The sequence below is a fragment of the Ambystoma mexicanum genome, chromosome 6p, assembly GCF_040938575.1.
Source record: "Ambystoma mexicanum isolate Mex_15411 chromosome 6p, UKY_AmexF1_1, whole genome shotgun sequence".
In the NCBI taxonomy this organism is placed as follows: Eukaryota; Metazoa; Chordata; class Amphibia; order Caudata; family Ambystomatidae; genus Ambystoma; species Ambystoma mexicanum.
In genome coordinates, this window is record NC_090935.1 from 1,511,372,289 (window position 1) to 1,511,400,154 (window position 27,866).

At 47.0% G+C, this 27,866-nt stretch overlaps 1 protein-coding gene across 1 annotated transcript in view; it reads right to left on the minus strand.

Annotated features, from left to right (window-relative positions):
- Window positions 1-27,866, minus strand: part of GAK (cyclin G associated kinase) — a 2,243,070-nt gene that overhangs the window by 1,981,268 nt on the left and 233,936 nt on the right. The window contains exon 5 of the mRNA XM_069626358.1: window positions 24,754-24,896. Within this exon, the coding sequence (XP_069482459.1) occupies window positions 24,754-24,896 (143 nt within the window). The remainder of the gene's footprint in view (window positions 1-24,753; window positions 24,897-27,866) is intronic.

Here is a 27,866-nt window from a genome sequence, read left to right on the forward strand (position 1 = left end):
GGATTAAAAAGGCCATGCCATGCCCAGGATATTTCATTGTGCCTCAGCAAAGCCAGGTATAATTCCTGAATGACAGGCCAGGTCAAACCAACTCAGAGAAATCAACAAGGAACTCCACTTTCACTCGCACAGGAACACAAATGTATTTCTTTTCAAAAGCATCCAGGCTCAGCATTTCAAAGAGACTAACTCTCTGAGCCAGGTCAGTTTCAATATATTTGTGCTTCAGACAAAACTCCTGCTTTCAAGAAAATGACTTTGGCTATAAAGACAGTGTGGGAATCTGATGGAGTTGCAGAACCAGATTTAAAGAAAGAAATGCTAGCTTTTCACCACACATGTAAAAATGGGATTTTTGCAAACTGAAGGAAAAAAATGGCCCACTTAAAAAGGAAATTGTTGAATGAAAGCTTGCTTAATTTAGCAATGTAAAGGGGTTGTGTTGTTGGTGATAACACACACATGGGCTATTTTATTCCACAGGTTTGTTTTAATTCAGGACCCAAAATAAGAAAATAAAGATTTTAAAATACATGGGTTGAATTTGCAAGCGCTCAAAAACCAGTTATTGCAGATGGCAGCCCTGAAACTTCCCCCTAGGAAGGGAGTCACACCATAAACTCTCAGCAGAGACGAACACCCCACTGATAATTACAGGGTGGGAAAGAATCTAGGCTGGGTTGAACCCACTGACAAAAGAGCTCCCAGTGCCATGATGTTTGAAGTGTGAAGGGGCAATAAAACCTTCAATCAAGGAGAAACCCCCACCTTGCTTTGAAGGAAATGACAATTGGTAGCAGTTGAAGGAAGGAAAAAATATATGATAATGTGACAAGGACTGCCATTTGTTTCCAAAGACTATTTCATAAATAAACTTTAAAGACTTATCTCTGCAGCAAGACTTTTTTAAAAATGTAGACTTTTTGCAGTGTAAAAGTGATATTTTCGGCTTTCTTTTAAGACTTGGTAGAATTCATTTACACCTTGGGGACAGAAATGGCAAAATATGGCAGATTACCAGAAAAGCATCCATGTTGCAAATTCACATTTTTGTACATATAAATCCCATTGAAAAGCGTGACAAACTGGTATAAGGGCGAAACAAGGTCTCACGGACTGGAGTATTGGACTGCAATGTGCTGCACAAAATATGCAACCTCTGTATATAATTTGCTAAGAGATTGCAATTGTATGAATGTATGTTTGTGGCAAAATTGGATTTTAGTTGAAGTAACTGTGGGAGGTTTTTGGACATTGTAAAACTCGCACCATAAATATGACATCATTTTCCTGAAATCCAACCAGCTGAGAGCGAGGCGGGGACTATGACCCTTGTCCAATCCCATTGTTAGAGGCGTGTTTAGTTAAGCCTGCCCCAGTCATACTTTGATGATGTCACTAGGCATTATAAATGAGATTCCCTGGCAAGACTCTAGACAGACACTCCTCCTGACGTTCCTGCGCTGCGTTCGTGTTCCATCCATCCAGATTCCAGATCCCAACTGCAAGGCCAAAACATTGCTGAACCTACTCCAGGGCCCAATGCAAAACCCAAGCATTGCTGATCTTGCTTCAGCAAGGCCTCAATTCTGAAATTCCACAAAGAATTCCCAAATAACCAAAGGGGAAAGCTGTGGTGTTTTTGGGAAGCATCCTGATACCACCAACTGCATAGCTGCAAACCTGCCATCCACTTGAGTTTAGTATCCAGTGACCAGAATTGCCAGTCCCGAAGTGCCATCCGGTGACCAGAACTGCCCAGCTGTTTGCCAGGTGCCCTGCCGTGTAGTGACCCGAACCCTTGACGGTCCAAAATCCCAAACAAAAGTGGACTGTAAGTATCATCAGCACCCCATAGAAATCCATAGCATACCTTGTCTTGCTTATACCTTTATTCCACACTCTAAGTCATCCTATCCTTATCCTGCTAACTTGTTCAAACTGCCAGAATCATTCTTGCAACCCTGCCCTTGATTTCTAGTGCTAGCTATTTTGTCTTGTGTAATCCTAAGCCATTAGGCCTATTTCGAGTGATCGGACTGGTTCCGCCAAAGTTGGGCGCTGGGGTGAGAGGGTTGAACTCGAAAATCAACCCTAGAGCTTACTGTGTCCCTCTTTGGTGGCCTAGTCTGAATACTCTAGTGTAAAGTAAAACTGTTCTTGTCACAACGGATTTCCTTTCCTATTTTCGCACCTTCATTTGACTCAAAGTGCACCTTTCTAGATCTTGCATAACTCATCCAATTTACCAGCTAGACACTTACTTTCACTTCCATATTGTACCTGTGATCTATTGCTATCCCTGACAAGCACGCTCCGAATCAGTGTATTACACCTGTTTTTATTAAAAACCGTTTGGTTAATTTTAGGCTGGAATGGAAAAAAATGCAACTTTCACACATGTCATTTTGCTGCTATCTGTTTTAAGCTTTCCACTCATTTTCAAATTGTATGCTTTTGGTAATCCATTCTTTGTAATCATTCTTTGCTACTTTAGTGATGAATTATATTTGCTTCAAGGTTTTTAACACATTCATTATTTATTTGTGCATTTCCGAGTGTCATTTTATAACATTGCAAGGGTTTTAAAATCTGTTTGTCTCTCTTATTTGGGGAGGGAAGATCAGATTTGGATTCCGTTTCCTATTTCTCATTCCCGATTACCTGCGGCTTCTGTTTATCCACTCAGAATTGATTATTTGCGGGTTGAGGGTACATTGCAGGGGGAAATCCTAACTTGGGTGCTATCTTTCCTAATTCAAAAAGTGCTCCTATTCCACTGTGCTGTGTATATGTTCCACTAGAAGGTTAAACCCAGTGCATTGCTCACATTCTCATTGTAATTATCACCCCATGGGTGATTGCTGCCCCATATTAAAAGTGTATGATTTATTTTGAATTTTTTAAATCAACAAATATTGTATTTTACGAACCAGCCTGGTTCATGGTCCATTGTGACCCGGGGTATTTGAAAAAGGGGGTGTGATATGAGTGGTGTACCATCTCAATATTGAATCAATATAAGAAGATAAGCATTTTAGTTGTGCGCTGCATACTAAGCAGAGACCAAGGTGTGTGTCGCCTGATTGAAATCCTTAACAGAAAGTCTGTATTTTAATCATGGGCATCATTTCAGTGTAGCAATAGGCAACCCTTTAACTTTAAGCAATCACTGAACTGGGATGGGATCATTTGTGATTCAATCAATATGACTACTGAACATTTTAATGTCACTATGGTGCTATCTGTTAGGGCCTTTAATAGCTGCACTCATCATCAATCACTATGTATCGACATGATGCAAATTTGGGTTTCCAGTAAGAATTGTTTAAACAGCATTAATCGGCTCAGTATCTGGATGAAAGATCATTTGAGGTCCCTTCCTGTGATGCCATGATGAGAAGTCAAGGGTTCAATGAAGTCACTTCTACCCCACCTATGAATATTATGAAAAATTTCAGATTTCATTTCAAGCTTCCCAAATTGTTCAAAATGATTTAGTCCTTGCAAATATCTATGCTTCGGTTTCCTCGTCTGACAAACATGGGGTATTTGGTAATACCTAGAAATAAATTCCAGAATGAAGTGCAATATTGATCCTGGATGCTTTCATGTGGAAATGTATCCCAACTGTTACTTACCCAGTCTGTGCTGTCTCTTTCTGGTGCTTGTATCGGTTTAGAATCACGTTATGCATATTCTGTCATCTAGTGGTAAACCCAGATTATTACTGTTTTTTTCTTCAGGTTGAAAAGCGTTTACAGGGGTGTTCCTGTTACACTATCCTTATTCCACGTGTGCTTGTACCCATCATGCCACTCAGTGCCTACACCCCAAGATGGTGTTCTGTGGAAAATGGTGTGAGAATTATAGCTCCCCAGAGATGGGCAGGCACATGTGATTCTAAAAAGATACAATTACCAAAAATACTATTACTTGGTAAGTAAGGTTTGTCTTCTGATGCTTGTGAATCTTTTTAGATTCACTTTCAATGCATAGATTATGTAGATGTACATGTTAGAGGCTGGTGTGCAGATGGCAAAAGATTTCACAAAACCACTTGTCCAACCTGGGAGTCTGCTCTTCCTTTGTAACATGTATTAATAGCGATGCCTCTGGTTGAGCAGGCCTTTGGTTTGTGTTTCATTGGATAGGCTTGAGCATTCCGAGATGCAACATAATCAATCGGGCTATACTGGCCTTACTGAACGAGATGCCCCATTGCCCTGCTGTAAAGGAGACAAGAAGCAGACTTGTTTTCCTTCGGTCCACATAAAACATGACTACAAACATCAACTGAGTGGAAGAACCTTCTGCTTTGAATCTCTAGAAGAATGACACTAACTGAAAGGATTGGTTTGTAATTGTTTATTTGTACAGTGCTTACACAAGGGAAGTGCTTCAAAGCGCTTGAAGGCGGGAAGGGTGAAAAGGAATACAGTAGTCATTCTTAGGCCTTGAGGTTTCTGAATGATATAACAAAAAAGTAACTGGCGTACTAGGCCTGACGGTATTTCTCCTAGTTCAAGTGCAGTAAGTGTTTCAGGCGCAACCAACTCGGGAGGGGAGACAGGACAGAATTTACTAGGCCTAGTAAATTCAGGTAATGCAAGTGTACAGATGGAAGTGGGAGGGGAGAGGGACAAGTGCGCCCAGTCCAGCAGAGCCCTGGGTTAAGTGCAGAGAGGTTACACCTCTCATGGAATGTATTCTGAAGGTGCAGTAGTGCTGAACATAGGGCAGAGGCCCGACGGCAAGTGCAAAGACTGGTGGAGTAGACTGGGACCTTTGAGGCTCTGGAGGTGAACCATGCGGCCAGTCAGCAGAAGCTGAACAGTTAGGGAAGAGAAGGAGGAGTGAGGCAGAAGAGAAAAAGAGAAGGAGGTTACAGGGGAGCGGGAGAGAGAAAGAGGAAGAGAAGAGGAAGGTCTTGAGGAGTTTACGGCACTTAAGGAGCTCCGGCTCAGGCAGAGAGCGGCAGGGAGGTTGTTCCAGAGGGAGGCACCTACAGAGGATATAGATCTACCCCCAAATCTCTGCTTGCAAAAACGGTTCACCTGCAAAGAGTTGGACGACGAGCGGAGGGTTCTAGAAGGAGAGTATTTAGGTAGAGAGTGTTGTAGACAGTGTGGGCCCTGGCCCCAGAAGGCCTTGTGGAGTATGCAGAGGGTCTTGAACTTGATCCTGGGCTTGAGACCAAGTATAAATCTTGCGGTTCTGTTTTAAAATGTCTTCGGTGAGCAGCGTGGGTGTGTTACGAGCATCCCTTTCTTTATGGATAGTCATGAGCGTTTCTTCTACAGACAGCCTTGAATTCACATACTCCTCTTATAGTAGAGATAGCAACAAGGAAGGACTTTGAACAATAAGTGTTAAAGCAAATCTTTATGAATTGGTTCAAAAGGTGAGAGTATAAGCCTATGCAAAAACATATTTAGATTAGATGCAGGAAAGGTTCTGGATACATTCTCTCAGCGCATTTTATGAAGGGCCACTGGCACTCATCACCCAGAAATATTGTGAGGTTGTGTATGCTATCAATGGTGCTAGATGGGAGTTCTACATTAACCCTGACTCCAACAGATGGAGTACATCCATCACAACATCTTTTGGCATGCAATAAAATATGACAGACAGGTTAGCACACCAAATTCTAATATTGCGATTTATTGTATTAACAAATGTGTACGTTTGGTTTGCAAGCCTCCCTCCGTACGTACGTCCATATATCTTGGAGGTTAGTTTCAAGTGTTCAGACTAGGACTTCAGGATCCATGCTGCCAAGTTCATACAATTTAGAGTTGGATGTGTTATCCGCTGCTGTTGCAGAGATGAACAAGTTACTTCTTACCTTGTAACGTTCTTTCGACGGGATGTTCCTCCGACGTATTCCTTATCTTAGATATCTCCTTCCAGCTCTGCTGGCCTCGGAAAATTTTTCTCTAGAGGGCGCTGCGCGTCAACGTCCTCCGAGTCGATGTCCCTCGACAGCCGTTTCGACGTCGACGTCATCCTGCCTATAAAGGCCGCGCGCAGCGTCCGTTGCTCAGTTCCGTTTTGCAGCCCACAGTATTTCTGTCTGGACTAGACTAATCACCCTGAAGGAGCGTAAGCTGCAACAATAAGCGAAGTAGAACTGCGGGGATGGATGGGAGGGTCGATAAGGAATACGTCGGAGGAACATCCCGTCGAAAGAACGTTACAAGGTAAGAAGTAACTTGTTCTTCGAAGGGATTGTGTCCGCCGACGTATTCCTCATCTTAGACAGACTCCCATAGCAGTATTCTATTATTGGAGGAGAGAGTACTGACTTCACGCTGTCTTCTATTGATGAATAGAGTGCAGTACAGCCCTTCCAAACCTAGTCTCTTGACTGGAGGAGGAATCCAATTTGTAAAATCGTGTAAAGGTATGGACAGACGACCATGTAGCGGCCGCACAGATGTCTTTAACCGGCACACCTCTTTTGAGGGCCGATGAAGCTGCAATACCTCTGGTCGAATGAGCCCTAAGGTTTTGAGGGGGCTCCACTGATATCAGCAGTGGAGAGGGGGGGAGAGAAGGCAGACGCAAAGAGGAGGGTTTTAAGGTGCTTCCGGAACCGGAGATGGTTCTCCTCATTTTTCAGGGAGGCAGGGAGGCTGTTCCAGAAGGAGGCCCGAGCCGAAGAAAGATCTACCACCAACTCGTTGCTTGGTGAAGCGACGAACCCTGAGGGAGTTAGAGGCGGATGAGCAAAGAGCTTGAGAAGGGAGATATTTAGGAAGAGAGAGTTGAAGATATTGAGGCCCCAGAAGGCCTTGTGAACAATGCAAAGGGTTTTGAACTTAATCCTCACAGCCACTGGGAGCCAGTGCAGAGATTTCAGTCCTGGAGAGATACGATCCCTGGGCTTGAGGCCAAGGACAAGTCTCGTAGTCCTGTTTTGGAGGAGTTGCAGAGGGCGGAGAGTAGAGGCAGGCAGATTTAGAAAGAGGCTGTTGCAGTAGTCTAGCCTAGAGAGAACCAAAGCTCTGGAGCCAGTGAGCTTCTGGGGGAAGGAGCGGAAAGGAAGAAAGCCTCTGAGGAGGTGCAGTTGGTAGTCTGACTTCTTGGAGACGTCAGAGTTGTGAGGAGAGAAGAAGAGTGTGGAGTCGAAGATGACCCCAAGGTTTTTAGCTTCACAGGTGGCAGTAGGAGGAGGAGGAGGGCCAAGGGAGGCCGTCCACAGTGCGACAGGAAAGGAGGAAGTGGGTGTGCCGATGAGGAGAATCTCAGTCTTACTGGCATTAAGGCAGAGGTAATTGGCGGCACACCACTCCTGGATAGCAGACAGACAGTCAGAGATCAGGGAAGGAGAAGAGGTAGCCTGAAAATGAGCCAAGTGTCATCCGCATAGCACTGAAAGTGGGGGCAGAAATCGGCAATGCAGTGGGCAAGAAGTGCCAGGTAGAGGTTGATGAGCCAGGGAGAGTGGTTAGACCCCTGGGGGACACCAGAGGTATCAAAAAAGATAGCAGAGGGGAAGGACCCAAGTTGGACCTGGGAGGGTCGGTTAGAGAGGAAGGAAGTCAGCCACACCAGGGCCTGACCGGTGATACCAAGGTTATCACAGAGACAATTAAGCAGGATAGCATGGTTGACAGTGTCAAAGTCATAAGAGAGATCAAGCAAGATGAGGACACGGGGGAGTTAAGGTTGGAGAGCAGGTCTTCACAGATGTTCACAAGAGCAGTTTCCATGCTTCTGGCAGCTCTGAAGCCAGACTGATGGTCATGAAGGCAACCAACAGATTCAGTGTGGAGATTAAGCTGGCCAATTTCTCCAAGAGCTTGCCCAGGAAGGGAGTGATAGAAATTGGGCGATAGTTAACTGGCCAGCAGGGATCAGCAGACAGTTTCTTTAGAAGTGGGTGCACAAAGGAGTGCTTCAGGGGGGATGGGAAGACTCCAGTGGCAAAGGAGTGGTTGCAGAAGTCAGCCAGGGCAGGAGCCAGGGTGTCTATGTGGTCCTTGATGGTTTTGGAAGAACAGGGGTGAACGTGTTTTGACAAGACTTTCATAGACCGGACTTGTATAGAAACCTCGAAGGCGGTGAACAGGGGCAAGGCAGAGAAGGAGGGAGGCGCAGTGGCTGCAGAAGGGCCAGAGGAAGAGCAGGGAGGAGCGGGAGGGAGGGCAGAGGAGGTGAGTGAGGACAGGATGCCCTGAGTTTTAGAGATGAAGTGAGAAGCCGTGAAGGGGGCCTGGGAAGGGACAGGAGAGGTAGAGACTGCAGCAGGATTGGCCAGTTCCTTGCAGATTTTAAAGAGTTCAGCCGAGTTGTTAGATGCCGCAGAGACGCAGGCTTGGATATGAGCTCTCTTCTTGGTGAGGACAGAGAGCCGGTATTAGCTTTGGAGCTGGCGGCAGGCCAGTTTGTCAGAGGATGTACAAGAAGCACGTCATTTCCTCTCGGCCACCCTGCACTTGCGTTTTAGGGTGGCATGGTCTGAGTCGTACCAGGAGTTGCACTTGGCTTTGGGCTTCAGGCGGATCCACGTGGCAGGGGCAAGGATATCAAGAGTATCAGATATAGCAGCGTGGAGCGGGCTGTGCCAGGGTGAGTATCAGCCAAAGGGTGACGGGGGGGGGGGTGAGAAAGTGGTGGCGAAAGCCTCATGGGTCGGATGTGATGGAAGAGGCTTGGCCTGAGGGGTAGAGAGGGTGAGCTGGGAGGAAAGGAGAAAGTGATCACTCCAGGAGAGAGGAGTGGTGAGAGCGATAGAAGGGGGAAGGTCTGAGGAGATCAGAACATCCAGAGTGTGCCCTGCAGAGTGAGTCGGACCAGAGGCGAGAATAGTGAGTGAGAGTCGAAGAGGTCGCGAAAGATTCCACAGAGGGAGGACAGAATCCAGAGGGAGGATAGGGAATAGGTTTGCAATTTGCCTGGTGTACTCTCCTGCCAGGACTTCTGATGGGATTTCAACTGCCTGGTATATTTCTCTTGTGTTACAGCTCCTCCTTATATCCAAAACTGCATATAATGTTCTTGATTCGGTATATCTGTTTTAATGTTCGTTCAAGCTTTTCCCCACACTTGCATTTCATGCACTCATGTTATTGGGGGTTGGGTCTGCACTCTGCCCTTTTTACTTTCATGCAATCTTATTGATTCTGTCTCTGCAATCTCATAACGTTCAAATAGTCGTTGGTGTGGTCACAGAAACTCCCCGGGAACCCCACGTGCTTTGGGCTGACTCACCAGCTCTGTGAAGCATCTTCGGTCTTGTTTGCCCTTCCGCGGCGTAGGTCTGCCACTTGCTCAGACGTCTCTCTGGCTTCCCTCACGGCCCCGCTCCTGCATGCCTGCTTCCCTTCAGGTCCCGGTAAGGAAAACGCTGCATCTTCATGCTGGCGAGCACCCAGGAACACTTGCGGCTCCTGGCGTCTCCCCGGCACATACGGCTAACACAATGAGTCTCCTCTGCTGTTGATCTCACTGCCCCGCAACAATTGCTTGTGTCTCCAGAATTTGCACGCCTGTGTGGAATATGAGACGTTTTTTGCAATAGAGAGGACAAGCCCTCTCTCTTCAGCAAAGTTATTTAGTCTTGTTACCATCAACTTCAATGTGTCTCAGCCCAGCTGGGTAAGACAAACTTTCCCTGGTCTCTCCTTCAGTGAGGGATACTGCAGTCTCTTCTTGGCTGCGGCACTCGGCTGATGCCCAGGGGTTCACCTTCCGCCAGGAGTGGGCAGGCTGGCTTCCTTGACACCACCAGAGCTTTCCCGTGCCACACAGGCAGTCGGGAGGCAAGGGTTGCCTCTTTCTTCTCTTGGCACAGCAGTTCTTAGCCCTTCCTCTCCAGCACAGGATTCCTGCAGTCCTCCAGGGAACTCTCTCACACTTTCCTCCTTGTTAGATCAGCTTTGGACTACAGGAATTGGGGGAAGAGTAGACTGCAGAAAGTGCGAAGTGATCATTACTCCTCTCCTCGTCCAGGTCCCAGTTTTGGCGAAACAGTAGTCCAGTCCATTTCTGTGCATACTGTATACATGTTTGTAATAGGTTTTACAGGTAAACTGTGTTTGGAAGAAGAGTGTGTTAAGCTGGGAAAAATGTCTTTCATAATTTTACAAGGCCAGTTAGTGGAGTTGGCTTTTGGGATGCGACAAAAGCTTCCCACTATTCTCCATGTGTGAAAGAGGGAAGACATCACAATAGGCCATTAGATTGTTGCAAATGGGGGATTCATCCGGAAAAGGAGATACCGCGTCTCACTCGATGGAATGAGGATATCACCCTGCTGTCTTTCCCTGTGTGATCCTCCCTCAAACAGCCACCCCAAGGGTCAAGATTAGGTAGCAGCTGCCATCCCCTGGCCAAATAGGAGAAGGTCACCGCCAGGAAAACAGTGACAAGTCCATCGGATTCACCACAGTACCTGGCTTTCCCTAAAGACTTCTTGCACTATATATAGCTCTCCCCATCTCAAACTCTCCCACCATCTTCTTCTGATATCTTATAAATGGCTCCGTTTCTAGACCTTTCCACCAGATCTTCTCTTCCATTTCTCTCATCAGTCCCTGTATGAACTCTTTCTCCCTCTCCAAGTACTCTTTTCTTTCTGAACCATCATTTGCCTCTGCCATTTTCCTCGTTCTCAGTCCAAACCCTAAGGTGTTTGTGGTCGGTTCGTATCTCAAAAGGAAAACTGGCCCCTAAGAGTAGGTGTCTCCATTCTATGCAAGAATGCCGACTGGCTACTAGTTCCTTTCCCAGGACCGAATAATTGACTTTGCTAGCCGACAATGTCTTTGAATAGTAGGCCATCAGATGTTCTAGTCCACCAGATCAAACCTGTTTAAGGACAGCACCCAGGGCATTAGAGGAGGCATCAGTCTCCACAACAAAAAGGTTTGGTCTGGCTGGATGAGTACAGGAGCTGAACAAAACGGGGCTTTCAAACATTGGAATACCTCTTCGGCTCAGAAGTACCACAAAAAACTGGCATCCTTCTTGAGAAAAGATGTTATGGAAAGGACAGTTCTTGTAAAGTCTGGGATAAAAAGTCTATAGGAGTTTGCCAAGCATAGACATTTTTAATGTCTTTTACTGAAGAAGGGGAAGGCCAACTTAGAATGGCAGTAGTCTTCCGTGAATCCACATCTATTCCCTTAACGGAGGGAATACATGTTAACTAGGAAACTGTGGATACCTCCAAGGCACACTTCTCAGGTTTGGCAAGTAATTTGTTTGTTCTCAAAATCATAGCAGTACTTCTTTCAAGTGATACCTAGGCTCTTCCTTTGTCCTTGAGTACACCAAGATATCATGGAGGTAGACAATCACATCGTGGAACAGTAGGTCTGAAAATATTCCATCTATGTATCTTTGAAAGACAGCAGGAGCATTAACAAGACCGAAGGGCATCACTCGGTCCTCAAAATGCCCTTAAGGAGTTCTGAAGGCAGTCTTCCATTCGTTGCCCTTGCTTATTTGCAAAAAGTGATATGCACCACGTAAATCGATCTTAGTGAAGACCTTGGCTCCTTGAACCGCCTCAAGAATCTCCTTAATAAGGGGCATAGGATACCTGTCGCGAATAGTCACCCTGTTGACACCCCTATAATCAATGCATGGTCGTAGCGCTCGTGTCCTTTTTGGGGAAAAAAAAAAGAGAAGCCCCAGCAGTTGATTGAGACTTTTGAATCATGCCGTTAGCCAGGTTTGTGTCAAGATGACTGCGTAGGGATTCCTTCTCAGGAAAAGATAAAAAGGTGTACATCCGTCCAAAAGGGACAATGGCATTCGGGTGCAGGTCAATGGAACAGTCCTCCGGACCATGCAAAGGCAAGGCACTTGGTATAATGTCCTCAAAAACATCCATGAAATCTATGTTGGCAGGGGGTGTAGAATGGATGCTTGAAGAGATCACAGGTCTAAAAAAAAATGTTTTAAAAAGAAATCTGCACAACAGCAGTTGCCTTATCCCTGAAGCAATTTTTTAAACAGAACTGGGAGGACAAGTGAACAGAATTGGCTGACCAGTCAATGCAAGGGTTATGTTACCTTAACCATGGGATCCCCAGTATATGTAACGCTCACCTGACTCCCACGGAGGCGCTGGTCTAGTCTGGGTTGCTGTGGCCTCTTCGAGCGTGATGCGCAGAACTCGGAACACCGACTGAACAGGACCCTTAAATCTTGCTTGTCTGGCCCGTAGGAATATCCTTCTGCAGATGAGAAAGGGGATTAACAGTCTGCAGAATAGTGTGCTTGGTCCCCCCTTTCCCCCTTTGTTCTTCTCTAACTTCCTCCCAAATCCCCGGTTGAAGCTCACCTTATGGTTTGAAAGGATGAACTCTCAATCCTGCTTCTGGTGCAGGGGCGCGTGTTTGTCCAGTTACTTCACTGGTTTTCAGAATGGCGCTGGCAAAATCAACTTGAATTTTCCGAGCGGAATGCCGTAAGTATGAAGATTACAAAAGTTCAAGTGTTGAGCCTCCTTTTCTGTTGCCTTCCAACCTGTGATCTGTCCTTTATTTCAGGTGCAGAATGAAGGCGATGCATTGAGGGATTGACTTGCCAATGGTAAACTCAGGTGAGTTAGCGATGGGGGCGATCCCTCTTAATGTCTTTATATTCCTCCAGTAATGTCTTTTGTCCTTTCCCCATAGGGGCCGGGGTGCGGTACCTGCCAACGTAGCGGCGCCGACCCGAAATGAGGAATGATCCGCCTACAGAAGACAGGTAAGTGTTATGGTGGAAAATTAGGCTTTCCTCATATGTTCCTTCTGCTCACCTTTTGTCTCTTCTTCTCTCCCCTAGGCGCAGAGATGTGGCGACTGGTGCAGACAGTCGCGGTGGAGCCAGAAGAACTCCCGAGGACAGGTGAGTGAAGCGCGGCGCTGCAGCGAGCAACGCAGTGCTTTTAAATGAAAGTCTTTTCTCAGGAACGCTGGCGTGAAGGTTCTGGATTCCGGTAAGAAGTTTGATAAAATTCTTGGTTTTCACCTTTCTCTTCTCTTCTCTTCTTTTCTTTCCTTACAGGTTTTCCAGGATCGAGGCGGGCGTGGCTGGAGACCAGATGCAGGAGCAGACGCAGTGAGCGTTCAGCTGCTTGGATGCAGAACAACGCGAAGCGTGAGCTACTGTCTGGGCGTGGCTTAAATAGCCCCCAAAGTAGTTCCAGGTAAGTATCCTTCCACGGCCACGCCCGAGTGGCAAAATAGTCCCAATGAAAAAATAGTCCCTTTCAGGTCTCAGGGAGACCTGAATCTTGCAGCATGGTCTGCATCAGGTAAGTGCACAAAACACATTCCTTTATGAGCCTGGCGCCTATGGCGCCAGGACTGATATCCAACATGAGCCTCGCGTCAAAGGCGTCAGGACAGAGTCCAAAGAGCCCCTATAAGGGGCCGCTGGGCTTTTACCCGGGGGCATGATGCCTGCTCCCGGGGGTGCTGGGCCTGGCCTGGTGCTCCGGGGGTAGGCATCATGACAGTATAATAGTGAAGTGGGCGGTTCGAATGAAATCAAACTGAATGGTGTCAGAATTATTTTCAATTCCCATAGTGAGTGGTACTGAACATTTGTTAATAGGACCAGAAAATAATGGTCTCCCATCCACCCCTAGTACAGGTTGGGATTCAGTCTTCAAGGGGAAAGAGATCTTCTCCGCCCTAGAGTGTCCATGAAGTTCCCGGCTGTCCCGCAATCCAAAAGGGCCAGTTCCACAATGAGAGGGCTGCCAGGAACAACCAGTGTGACTCCACTGACCATTAAACAAGAATCGCCGTCTTCAGCGGGCACCCGAGATAGGATAGTGGGACTATGTACAATACCCTGACACATAGTCCCTTCTAGGATCAGGGTCTGTAGTTTCCCTGCTTTCTGGGGCGCACATCCCGGCACCATCTCATTAGATTTCCTTTTGTGCCGCAATAAAAGCATAGTCCCATATCTCTTCTTCTCTTTCTCTGGGCTGGTGTTAGTGGACCCGCGGTGGTACCGATTTTCATGGGTTCATCAACTACATGTGGTTCTGTTGTTGGAAGCTGCAGAGAAGGTTGTGAAGGGGCAGTAATCCTGCTTGTCTTCTGTATTCCTTTTGCTCTGCTAAACTTAACTATCTGGGGGACAATTGAGATCAACTCAGCCAATTACACAGGTTGGCCGAATCTTGTTAATTGATGTCTTTGTTGAGTCCTCTTCGAAAGATGGTGCATTGTGCGGTCTCGGGCCAACCTGCTTCAGCTACCATCTTCTTAAAAGGTAGATACATATGCCAACACGTCAGTGGCCCCTTGTCTTATGTCTAACAAGGACTCGTAGGCTGAACACACTAACTCGGGTCTGTCAAACATGCCTTTCATAGCTTGAAGGAAGGCAGCCTTGTTAGACAGCAAAGGACTAGTAGAGATTACAATTGGCGTTGCCCAGGCCAATGCATTGCCTGTCATGTTGGAAATCATGAACCCTACTTTAGCGCATGGCATAAGTAGTAGTCCTGAATGTAAATTGTACTGTACAGGCATTGATGAATTCTTTAACTTTGTAGTGGGATCTGTCCAATTTAACGGAAACCAATCCCAAGGCAGGTAGTACAGAGGCCAAAGCTTCTCTGCCTGACAGGACATGCATTACTCACCGTAATAGCATTTCTGATGATTGCATCTGCTTAGATTCACATGATGTGCATATGGTCCGACATCCAGTGGTAACCGGAGAGTATTGCATCTTGTCTTTCGGGGACTGAAAGGTGACTTCGGCATAGGCGTGTCTAACACTATCCCTATTGTGACGTGTGTAGTACCCAAAATCCCTCACCCGCCGAGGTCCCTCAGATTGTATTTTTTCTGCCATAAGGGAGCCCAAGGCTATAGTGAGTGAGTACATAAAGAGAGAAAGTAGTAAGACGTCCATGTTCCTTCCACCCCGAGCGGGGAGGTAGGGAGGGCGCATGTGAATCTAAGCAGATACAATCATCAGAAGTGCTATTACAGTGAGTAATGCATGTCTTCTGATGCTTGTTAATCTGCTTAGAATCACATGCTGTGCATAGACTAGCGAGCAGTACCCGGAGTTGGAGGTGGGTTGTGAGCAGGAACAGTAGAGAAAAGATGTCTTAGTACTGCTGGTCCCACCTGAGAATCAGACCTAGAATGAGTGTCTAGGCAATAGTGTTTTATAAAGCTGTGTACAGAACTCCAGGTTGCCGCTTTGAAAATGGACTCAAGAGGAACATTTGCAATGAGTGCTACGGATGCCCCAGTGCCTCGAGTAGAATGTGCTCTAGGCTTGAGGGGCAGTTCTCTCTTAGCAAGAGAAACATAGTGTGATACATTTGACAATCCACCTTGAGATAGCCGATTTAGAGACCGGATCCCCTTCTCTACCAGCTGCCACTGAAATGAAGAATTGTTTAGTCTTCCTTAGTGGTTTAGTTCTTTCCAGGTAAAACATGACTGCCCTGCGCACGTCTAGTGTGTGAAGGCTTCTTTCGGCCATGTTAGTAGGGTTCTCGAAGAAAGTAGGTAGTTCGAGTGACTGGTTCACATGGAACTTCGAAATTGATTTAGGCGCAAACCTGGGATGTGTGCGCAGAACTACTTTATCTTTGTGAACTGTAACAAATGGGTCTAAAACAGAAATAGCCTATAGTTCGCTAACCCTTCTGATAGAAGTGATAGCCACTAGGAAGGCTGTTTTATAAGTCAGGTCTTTCAGACTTGCTTTATGCATAGGCTCGAAGGGAGCTCCCATGAGCCTAGTCAAAACCACTTTCAGATCCCATCCAGGGGCTGGGGTGAGAAATGGGAAGATAAATCCTCTTAACCCCTTCCATAAAGGCTTTAATTACTGGTATTTTCCACCACAATACTTTTTGTTGTGATGTGGTGTAGGCTGACAGAGCAGCCGGATGAACCTTTCGGGAATTGAAGACTAACCCAGAGTCCAACAGGTGGGTTAGATACAACACAATGTGTGAGGGTGAGCAATCCACGGGATTGACGCCCTTGGAATTGCACCAGATGACAAAACATTTCCATTTGCTGGCATAGCAATAACGTGCATTAGGTTTCCTTGCTTCCCCGAGTATGTCCATGCATCTCTGAGGGAGTTGCAGGTGTCCAAACTCTATGATCTCAGGAGCCAGGCTGCTAAATTCGGAGTTTGGGGACATGGGTGTAGGGTCTCCCCCACCCCCTCCGTCCTGAGACAACATGTTGTACGGGCAGGGCAGCTTGACTGGTGGGGAGAGGGACATTCCCATCAGGTGAGAGAACCAGGGTTGGCGGGCCCACATGGGGGCCACCAGTATCATGGTAACTGGTTCCTGGTGCATTTTGTGCACTATCTTGTTGAGAAGGGAAGTCGGGGGGTGGGGGAAGCAGAGACAAATTTCCCCGACCAAGTTATCCAGAGACCATTCCCCTTGGATCTGTTCTGGGGATACCTGGAGGCGTAGTCTTGGCATTGAGCGTTCTCCTGAGTAGCGAACAGGTCGATTTCTGGGAAACCCCATTCTGCGAAAACGTTGGACACAATGTCTTCGTGCAGTCGCCATTCGTATTCTTCTGGCAGAGGAAAATCTCTGCTGAGTACGTCTGCCAGAAAATTGAGTTCCCCTGGAACATGTTGGGACAACAAAAACATCCTGTGTTTGAGAGCCCATATCCAAATGTTTTGGGACAGCTTGGATAGCCCTGGAGAGGGAGTGCCTCCCCGTTTGTTCAGGTAATACATTGCTGTAGTGCTGTCGGTTAGGATCAGCACGGTCTTCCCTTGCAGTTGCACCTGAAAGGCTTTCAATGCTTTGAACACCGCTAATAGCTCCAGTAAGTTTATATGGTTGGACGCTACTTGAGGGGACCACACTCTGTGTGCTGTCTGCTGAAGCAGGTGAGCGCCCCACCCCGTGAGAGATGAGTCTGTCGTGAGAGTGGCTTCCACTGCAGGGGTGGTGAAAGACTCACTTCAAGAGGTTTTCTCTTGACCACCACTGCAGAGAGAGAACGAGGGCTGGCGAGACAACTAACAGATCTTCCAATTGTCCGCTGGCCTGACACCATTGGCATTGGAGCCACTCTTGCATGGGAAGCCGCGCGTGGGGAACCAAGTATATACATGACACCATCAGCCCTAGCAAAGGCATGGCCTTGCGTACCGTCACCTCCCTACTGGCTACATATTGAGGAATCTGAGAGAGAATGTTCTGAACCCTCTCGCTGGAGGGGAAGACAAGACAGTCTTCCATCCGAATCAGCGCTCCCAGAAATTGTTTTATTTGGCTGGGGACTAAGCTGGATTTCTTTTCGTTGATTGAAAACCCCAGGGTGAAAAGGAGATCTACTGTTTTTGGGTGTTCGAAAAACAAGCGTGGAACGAGTCCCCCGTAATGAGCCAGTCGTCAAGGTAACGGTAAGCTGGGACCGATAGTCTGCGCAGGTGTCCTGCTGCCACTTCCAGGACTTTGGTAAACACCCTTGGCGCTGAGGCGATGCCGAAGGGGAGTACCTTGAATTGGTAGTGTTTGTCCTGGATCATGAACCTTGGGTATTTTCTGTGCGCTGGCAACATTGAAATATGAAAGTCTGCATCTTTCATGTCCAATGTTGCCATGAAGTCTGCCTGTTTCAGCAATGGGATCACCTCCTGCAGTGTTACCATGCAAAACTTCTGGGTTTTTATAAACTTGTTCGCTGGACGCAGATCTAGAACAGGACGCATGGTGAGATCCTTTTTGGGTACAAGGAAGTACACTGAAGAGATACCCTTGTTTACCTGAAGAATAGGGACCGCTTCTATGGCGTCCTTTCCCAGCAGTGCTTCCACCTCTTGGATCAGGATCTCCAGATGGTCTGGTGAAAGACGCCGTGAGCGCGGCGCTCTGAACTGTGGAGGTCGGGCGAATTCCACGCAATAACCGTGGGCGACCGTCTTTAAGACCCACTGGTCGGAAGTTATCCCCTCCCATGCCTTGAGGAAAGATGTTTATCGCCCCCCCCCCCCCCCCGACCGGGGAGACATGGGAGAGTGACCTGGACTTAGTGGTCATTTCTGACCAGAGGCTGTGGCTCCTCTGGGATTGGGGCCTCTGCCACGACCTTTGCCGCATTTCTGACCCCTTGAGGGATAGTAAGTAGGGCTTCCAGATGATTCATTTGTGTTGAAGTTACCCGTGCCATAGTTGTTCTGACCAGCACAGGCTTGCCCTCGAAATGACTGCTGAGAATTATTACCCCTCTGGGAGGAGGGTTTCTGTGTAATTTGGTGCAAGGTCCTTATAGTCTCATGCTCCTTCTTGGCCGTCTCCAACGCTTCATCCACTGCTTTCCCGAAGAGGTTAGTCTCCTCAATGGATTTATTAATGAGGGAGGCCTGAGTCTCAGGTCTGAAGCCCGATGTACGCAGCCATGAGTGTCTTTTCAAAAGAGTACCTTGTGCAAGAGACCTGCCTGCTGTTTCTGCAGTGTCCAGGGTGTTCTTCGCCACATTCTGGTTAACCAGTCTTCTCTCCGAAAAAATGGCATACCTTGCTAATAACGTAGTATTATTAGCAACCGGAATGGTGTATGCAACAGCTGATGCAACACGTTTGCCTAGGGCATACAACCTTTTAGACTCCTTGTCTGGTGGTGATTCTCCCGTGGCAAGGGGTACCCCTGCCCTCTTTTGAGTGGTAGTCACTACCAGTGAGTGTGGGATGGCGTGCCCTTTGATTTACAGAGGGTCGGTAGGAGAAGGCCGAAATAATTTTTTCGACTCTCGGGTTCACTGCCCGTGTCTGAGTAGGTGTGACCAATGAGGGAGCTTCCCGTCTATTAACAGAGATAAGGAGGGGGACGACTTGACTCGCCAGAGGTTTTTCCTTGATAATATCCTCCACGAAATCCTGCTCAGGTACCGCCTCTTGAGTGGCAATTTTGAAGTATTCAGCTGCTTTTTTCAACATGGAGTTGAAAGCCATTTGGTCATCCACAGGGGTGGCCTGGTGAGCCGGGGTGGACGGAGGAGAGTCTAGGCACAAAATATCAGTGTCCCGATCTTGCTGTGTCCAAGGGTTTTGACCTTACTGCTGGGTTTCCTCCCAGTTGTCCATCGTATCCTGTTGATCTTCCTCATAGTTTGAGAAAAGAAGCTTCTTCTTCATTATAGATGTGTCCATATGTGTCCATATGGACCACGTCTTCTTGTTGGAAAACATGCATGAGACTGAACTTCTTGAATTTGGGGGTTAGGGTCTACCTGAGCCTTTTTCGGGGGAGCATGATAAGAAGAACCAATAATCTGTTCCAGCCGACCCATGTAGCCCTCAAATTTTTCTGTGGTCCACTTAGAGGACCCAAATGGGCCTACACGAGAAGAAACGACGTTCTCTGCACTGTGGCGTCACGAGGAACCTCTCAAGGTGTCGGAGAGGGGCTCTTGACTATCTACGTAAGTCTCATCGGAAACGAGGATCAAATCCGTCGAAATCTTTTCCGCGGCTTGGCCCATAACTTTAGGCGGAACCGGAGTAAGGCCCACCGCTGCTGCGATTCTTCCGATGCTACTCTGGATTGTCGCAGAATCGTCGGGGGACAAAGTCTCCGATGATTTGTTGGCAGTAGAAAAACTGTCCACGGCACCAGGAGGCCTAGCGGTCAGTTTTCCGGGTAGAGGCCTAGCTGTAGTTTTCGGGCCTACTGAGGCCGACGCGTGTGGGTTTAGGAGTAGCGCCCTTGGTTTGTTTTGATTGCCCAGTCGCAATACGCTGCTGCGGATGCAGGGAAAGCTTTGGAGCCGAGGTAAGCCACAAAGTTTTCGGCGGCCCCGCTGGCGCTTTCGCCTTTTTCGACGAAGGCGTCGGGGTTGTGTGCTTAGCACGATGTGCTTGTACACCCCTGTCGCCGGGTGTAGTCCCTGTAGCAAGACCAGAGTCAAGCCTGGAAGGGTCGAGGACGGCGTGGCGGATCTAGAAGTGTCCGCCTCAAGGTCTATAACATCCGCGTTGGACGTTTGGTCAGACGAAGTATCCCCGTCACCTTCGGCTGGCGTGGCGGTGGGGGAGGTGGAGGGCGGGCTCCACTTGTGACATACCGTATGCAGCCCACCGCTTTACACGGCGCTCCTTAAGGGTCTTAGGCCGAAGGAGTTTGCATGCTGCACACCGCTCCTCATCGTGCTCTAGGGGGAGACGGGCATTACACATCCTGTGTTCGTCCTTGCAAGGATATCTGACCCTACACTTAGGGCAGAATCTAAAAGGAGTCCTTTCCATAGCAAAAGGGAAGGATGACCAGACCGAAAGGGAAAGGAGGAAAGACATACTAAACAATATGGCCACCCGACCCCACTCCCTATTGTATAGGTCGGCCACAGGGCCCGACCACGTGGAAAATCCGGCCGCCGGATCTTAGGCGCCGAAAACCACAGCCGTAGACTGTTCCTCCGTAGTCTTCGTCGAAGATGTTCTTATTGGCGAAGTGACTTAACGGGGAACAAACCGACAATTCGGTAAAGATAAACAATGTCTCTAGTAAGAGCTCCGCTATAAGGCGACCAGTTATCTGGGCGGAAAAAAACAATCTGAAGTACCACGGCGCGTGAAGGATTTTGGGTACTACACACGTCACGATAGGGATAGTGTTACAGACACGCCTATGCCGACATCACCTTTCGGTCCCCGAAAGACAAGATGCAATACTCTGCGGTTACCACTGGATGTCGGACCATATGCACAGCATGTGATTCTAAGCAGATTAACAAGCATCAGAACAGTTGTTTCAGCTTGGTGTTTTCGGCATTCAATTGTTGGGCCTCCAAGGACAAGCGTTGAACTGCTTGTATGAGCTCCTGAAGTTGCGTTGCAATCTCTCACAAATCACAGTCTCAGGGTCACACTGTAACGCTCACCTGATTCCCGCAGAGGCGCCGGTCTTGACTGGGTGAATGCCGTATCTTCAAAGGTGATGTGTAACACACGGTTGGCTCTTTGGGCTGGACCTCTGTGCACTGTATGTCTGACTCGAAGAGTAAGATGTCTGCAGATAGAAAATATGGGATTAATGAACTAGGGTTATTGGGTGCCTCTCTCCTCTTCCCTTTCTCTTCTCCTGTAGAACCCCAAAGGTTAACGCCCTCACCTTAGGTAAGTGAACGCCGAGCTCTCCATCTGCCTCGGGGTAGGGTGCCGTAACCAGTTTCTTCACTGGCTAAGGGTGCAGGCCTCTTAACCTCAGAGGACTGCTGTCCGTCGTTAACTGCACGAACGGTAAGTTCTGGGCACTTCAAATGTCTTAAAAGTCTTTTGTAATGATATCTCTTGTTTTGCAGGGTTCCGGCGATGGCGGATGGCGGGCTGATGAGAGTCGAGGATCGAACCCGCGTGAGGAATAGAAGCGCCTGGAAGCACGTAAGTAAGCGCTTGTAGCCTGCTTCACAATGCGCACTAACTGTCCCTTTTATCTTGCAGGTACAAGTTCAGAGCTTTAGAGAAGCTGAAGGGTGCTGGAATACCCACTGGATTCGGCGTGGGAAGGAGTAATGGCACGTGAGTAATAAAGTTGCCCAATGTCTTTAAACGCACCTTCTTTTGTCTTTCAGATGCGGGATGCAGCGCCGAAGGTCTCAGGAGCGTGTGAAGAGCTGGTAAGCTTTTGTCTTTCAGATGCCGGAATGCAGTGCGAAGACCTCCGGAGCATGCGAAGAGTAGGTAAGCCTTTGTCTTTCAGATGCCGGAATGCAGCGCGGGGCGTTGGTGACAGCCGATGGACCAGGTAAGAGATGCGCTGCCACTGAAGACCGTAGTGCTAAACTGTTCTTTCTTTGTCTTTACAGGTGCTGCTGAAGACTGGATTCCAGGATGGTAAGCCTTTATTCCCTTAAGCCCAGGATCAGAAGCAGAAGACACGATGAGCGTTCTGCTGCAGAGAATGCAGAATAACGCAAAGCAAGATTCATCCATCGGGTGTGGTTTAAATAGCCTCCTGTAGTGCTTAGGTGTCTCCTTCCACAGCCACGCCTAGGTAAGAAAAGAGTTCCTGCTTTCCAGAAGAGTTTCAGTGTTCTGAACCTAGGGAGTGGCTCCTGCCCCACCCAACAGGAAAAGTAGTCCCAAACAGAAGAGGATCAGGGGTTCAACTGGCAGATAAGTAAGCAGCATGGTCTGCTGCAGGTAAGTCCACCCAAGCATTATGAGCCCGGCGCTTCCAGCGCTGGGACTGGGCATCTTTATGAGCCTGGTGCCACTGGCGCCAGGACAGGGTCCAAAAGGTCCCAATTGGGGCTGGCTGGCACTCGGAACCGGGGTTATGGGTCTGCTTCCAAGGGAGTCGGGCAAGTCCTGATCTTTTGGAAGCAGAGATCATGACACACACTTTCTTTTGAGACACCTTAGCTGTCTTCTTTCCTTTGGGGTCTGTCCCTTCCTTGATGCCAAGCTTTCCTTGTAGAGGAAGGGATGTCCCTCCCATACCCAGTAGCCACAGCACCTTTCTATCTATACAGGCCAGAAACAGAGGACACAGGTGGATATGTGCTTGTGTTGGGGAAAAAGTGCAGGCTGAAAAAAAAAAATACATGCTGTAGGAGGTCCTATATGCCAAGAGTAGAGATCCTTGCCGGCTGTTACTGGCAGTGATCAAAGTATCTGATTCTACAGTATGTCAACGGAAAAGTTCAATGAAAAAGGTTCTCGTCCCCAGAGGTAGAAGGGAAGCGAAGGAAAAGGGAAAAAAACAAAGAAGGAAGGCAGCAACTAACAATGAGGAAACTGGAACAGCTGACAGAAGAAAAAGGTGTGGAACCCTTAAGCGCAGTAACAAGGGAGGGAGCGGACAAGGGAGGAGAGCGGGCAAGCAAGAGGAAAGGCTGGATCCAAGTGGGTGAAGGCTAAGAAACCAACAGGGTCTTACCCGACTAAATGGAGGGTTGCAACGCATATGGTTCTCTGCAGCTTTCTCTGGTAAATAGAAATGCAGAAACTGTCTTGAGAACACCTAGACCTGCAATACACGTTTCAAGGATAACATAACAGCACCACAGAATACAGCCATTTCCATTTCCTCCATAAAGATCTCTTTACTCTTCTGCAAACTGCCTCCTTCATACTCTCCTCCTTTACCTCCTTGGTGTCTCCCATGAATATCAACCACCTTGAACTCTCCTACTATCACCTCCTCTACACTCTCCTGTATCCTTGCTCCAACAACATCCTCAAACAAATCCCCAACTGCCTCCAACAAGTCTCCAGGTCTGGATTTTTACTAACTTCCTCCTTCAACTTGCCAACCTACTCCAGCAAACCTCTGACCTTATCCTAGACTCTGCCAACCTCCTACTTAAATACTACTACTACCTTCACCAACAACAACCCTGTAATTTCCTCCTTTTAATCTTACATACGATTCTTCTGATACAAACTGTCCTCCTGAGAGTATTAAAACATCTCATTGCTCTTTTCCCACCTCCTAAATGCATTTAACTTCCATACCCTCACCAACCTCTACCAGGGCCGTCTCCCCCACTTTCCTTCCAACTCCTCGCCTCCCGTCTCCTTCTCCACACTCCTCCTTTCAGCACACTCCAAAAGCCTTCTGGCTCCTGCACCAGCCTCCGTTGTCCCAAATCCCACTTGTAGTGGGAGACTTGGTTTATGTAGGGCCTAAGCCTTTCATTCCAACCTATCATTGGGGAAAGGGAATTCCAGTGTGTACACCTGCTATCGGGTGGTTGCAAATTCTAGTTCTCTGTGCTGGAGGGTCTCCAATGACTGCTAGACTGCAGCCTCAGGTCCTACGTCCATCATCAAAGTTCCCAACTCCCTCTTCTTGAAGATTTAAATATGGTTGTGGTGCCTGTGCGAGTGTAGCATTGCATGGCGCTGTCCTCCCCAGAGGATCACTGCTCCCGAGTGCCCTTAAAGAGGACGCTTGGTCAGTCACCCTGCAGTTGGGTTTTTTCTGTGTATGGTAATACCGCTTTATAAATCTTCTGAAGATTTTGAGTGTTATCGGAAAGAATTGAAGACATGTGAATCCATAAGGGATCCAATACTGAAGAAGCAGTTCTCCAGATTTCCGAACTGTGAGCATTTCACTCCCCATTTTTAAAGCCTTGAGTAAAAGGATTTTTTAGGGAGCAAGTCCCAATCCCAACTTGAGTATCTCATAAGAGAGTAATAATATTGCTTTAACTCTAAAACAGAAATGTTTTAGAATGAATAGTTCTTTGCACTGAGATATTCATGCACATTAAAATATATATATTCACCTCCCGAGACCAGGCAGTCATACCAATGGAGCTTCTTTTTGTGGCAGTACTGCCAACCAATGATCCACCATTCTGCAGACCTGTGGGTGAACTCGGGGAGGCCAGGCTATGATGCGTTTCCAGTTTTTATTTTGACCCTCTATTGTTCTACTTGGAGGGAGTAAATGTGGCTGGTACACCACTTATCTGTACGACTAAGGAGAAGCATGAAATATTTCCCACAAACTGGGATCTCCCACTGGAGCAAGTTCAGTACACTGCCTAATGGGAAGAAGAGGCGGCTCATTGGGCATTAGAACAGTGTTAGAAGTGTCAGAAATATCTGATTAACTGAGCATTCAGAACAGCCAGAATATATCTTACAGAGGGACCCTAATCACCATTAAAAGACTATGTTACTCTATAATTTGTTCTTCCTTACTCAAAGTGGTATGTTTCTGAACTTGACCACAAAGGTATAACACCAATAAGAATGGACATAATTTTCACCCATGACAGACATTGGGATAATTCTAAAATCATATCACTTACCTTGAGATCTCTGTGAATGATAGGTGGCTTCTGTTTGTGCATATGTTGTACTGCTCTACACGTCTGGTAGAATACTTTCAATAGTGTGTCACATGACAGTGGACCCTTCGTCTCTGCTTTGTTCAGGAATTCCACCAGCTGTCCTAATAAAGAAGGCACAAAATCATGTCAGTATAACACATGGCGAAAAAGATCATATATTTTTAAAATATGAATTTTCTATCTTAGATCTAGACCTGTGTTTCAAATTCTGCAAATACAGTTGAAAGCAACTGTATGCAATTAGCCAATCATTTAAAACGTGTTGTTAATTCAAGTTAAATGCATACAAAAGTAGCATATGCTTAAAATGCAAATCATTGCTTTCCTTGTCTAGCTGGTCACTACTGCACCTCATCATGTTAGCATTCAACGCAGTTGAAAAAGGTCATAACAAAAACTAATTCTGCAGCATGGACATCTTTTTTAGAGCCATGTGGTCTACAGTCCCAGTTCCGGATTTTCATGTGGACACCACATGGTGACCTTTTCAAAGTATCAATATTTTGACCATTTTACCTCTTAAGGATCAGTCAATTAACTAGGTCTCAGTGACCTTAAGAGCTGAAGGTTTTCCATTTCCAGTGCCACAAGCAGAGCTATCAGAGATAACTTTTAGTAGCAGGAAAAGGATCATGACACAAAAAAAAAGTCAGAAGCGCAGTCCCCAAAGTACCACCAAAAGGAGACCATATTCGAAGCTTGACTTCTGGTGTGTTCCACACTTTGTAATGAAAATACCTGCAGTTCACTTCTAGACATTCCTGTTCAACATCATAACCACCAGAAAGGACGACTATCATGATAGGTAACTCAGAACGCGCTGCTCTTATGACTAGAGTTCCAAGTATTTGCTTGTATGGAAGAGTGCAATAAACTTGAAATAGTGCGGTTGAGAAAATATTGAAGCTAAATCAAGGTACTTCATTTGTGCTATATGGTGAGTAACAGACTATATTATATTAGGGCAATCAACAACTAGTAATGCCAACATTTTATTAAAAGGTTTGAGCCACTTATTGATTTACTTTTGTTACTTGTTGCATGTGTTACTAATTGACCTACAAATGGTATATTATATTTCAGTAGTAGCCATGTGTCACACAAGCACTTTGATTTTTCTATCATTAAGTAAAGTTGTCACTCGCTAATACGAAACCTGTCCCACTCATACACCAAGCCATAATAGCATGTTGACATCACAATGCAATAGACCACCAGTGCTAACACCATCTCACTGTTCCTCCTGGCACCCAACTATGTCAATCTTCCTAAATTCTCTTATGTTTCATATCCCATTCATCGACAATATTAAGTTAATGTCAAAAAAGCAATGACTTGCCCCAGGTTTTCATTTATTCCAGTGAAGTATTTAGCAGACTACATCTCAACATCTCTGACATCAGAATGCAGTGAAGACCTATGACGAATTTTGGCATGCTAAACACATAGCAATCATCTAGAACTCACGCCATCACACGACTCCTCTCAGCACCCATCCACAAGCCTGACCACGTGGGTTGCCCTCTACCAGAGCCTGGCTAGCCCTGCTAAGCCTTATTTGGACAAATGCCCACACGCATCCTAATCTTACTCCTTGACCTCCAGCACTCTGGACTTGGGTCTACCAAGGGCGTTCCCAGTACCAGCACATTGAAACTATACTAAGAGTAAAAGGTGCTATATAAATGACAAGCACAATACAATATGTATCATTATCAAAAGGGAACCCATATTTATGAGCTAGTTCAATGTTCTTGGGGTGGGTGGATGCAAAGAACAAGTTACTTTCTTACCTGGTAACGATCTTTCGATGGGATGGTCCGACGACGTATTCCATATCTATGACAGGTAATGTCCACAGCTGTGCTGCTTCGGAAAATCTTCGGTGTCTGTGTCGATTAGGTCGATGCACCGTCCCCAAGGACCTCCTCCGACGTCACCCGATGTGATAAGTAGGACGCACGACGCCCATAGCCTCAGTTGTAGTTTCCGCCACCCCCTCCCCCCCCCCGAACGTGTGCCACCAGTTTTCTGCCAGTCAGACACACAAGGCCTTGCGGAACGCAAGCTGCAATCGCAAAAGAAATTCTGCAGCGGGGAAGGTAGGGAGGGAGCGATATGGAATAAGTCGTCGGACCATCCCATCGAAAGAACGTTACCAGGTAAGAAAGTAACTTGTTCTTCGAGGGGATTGGATCCTCCGACGTATTCCGTATCTATGTCAGACTCCCAAAGCAGTACCAAGCAAGGAGGTGGGAAAAGAATTTAGAACACAAATTTAGCATGCCCAATCAAATTGCGGAATAAAGCACTGCCTTGCCAAAGGCCAGATCCTGCCCTCTGATGGAATCGAGGGAGTAGTGATGTACAAAAGTATGTACTGAAGCCCAGGTGGCTGCATCACAGATGTGACTAATAGGAACACCCCTCTGCAGGTCAGAAGACGCAGCCACTCCCCTGGTAGAATGGGCCCGCAAACAAGCCGGAGGGTCCTTACCCGCCAAGCGGTAACACTCGGAGATAGCTAAAATAATCAAACGAGACAAAGTCTGTTTCGTTACAGCTTGTCCCAAACGCTTTCCAGCGTAACCAATGAAAAGTGGATTGTCCACTCTGACCCGGGAGATGCGCGAAATATAAAAGCTCAACGCTCTCCTAGGATCAAGCCTATGGAGCCTCTCCTCTTCCTTACCAGGATGTGGAGGAGGATAGAACGCCGGAAGAACAACCTTCTGGCTCAAATGAAATTGCGAAACCACCTTCGGAAGAAAGGAAGGACGAACTCTAAGGACAACCCTGTCCTTATGAAACACAGTGAAGGGTGGCTTAACTGAAAGTGCCTGTAATTCACTCACTCTGCGAGCGGAAGTAACCGCAACCAAAAACACAGTTTTCAGAGTTAACAGTCTCAAAGGGCAAGAATGCAAAGGCTCAAACGGAGCACCCATAAGAAACTTAAGAACAAGGTTCAAATCCCAAGCGGGCACCAGAAAAGGTGATGGAGGAAACACATTAGTGAGCCCTTTCAAAAACTGAGAAATTAAAGGAATCTTAAAATAGTGACATTCTTC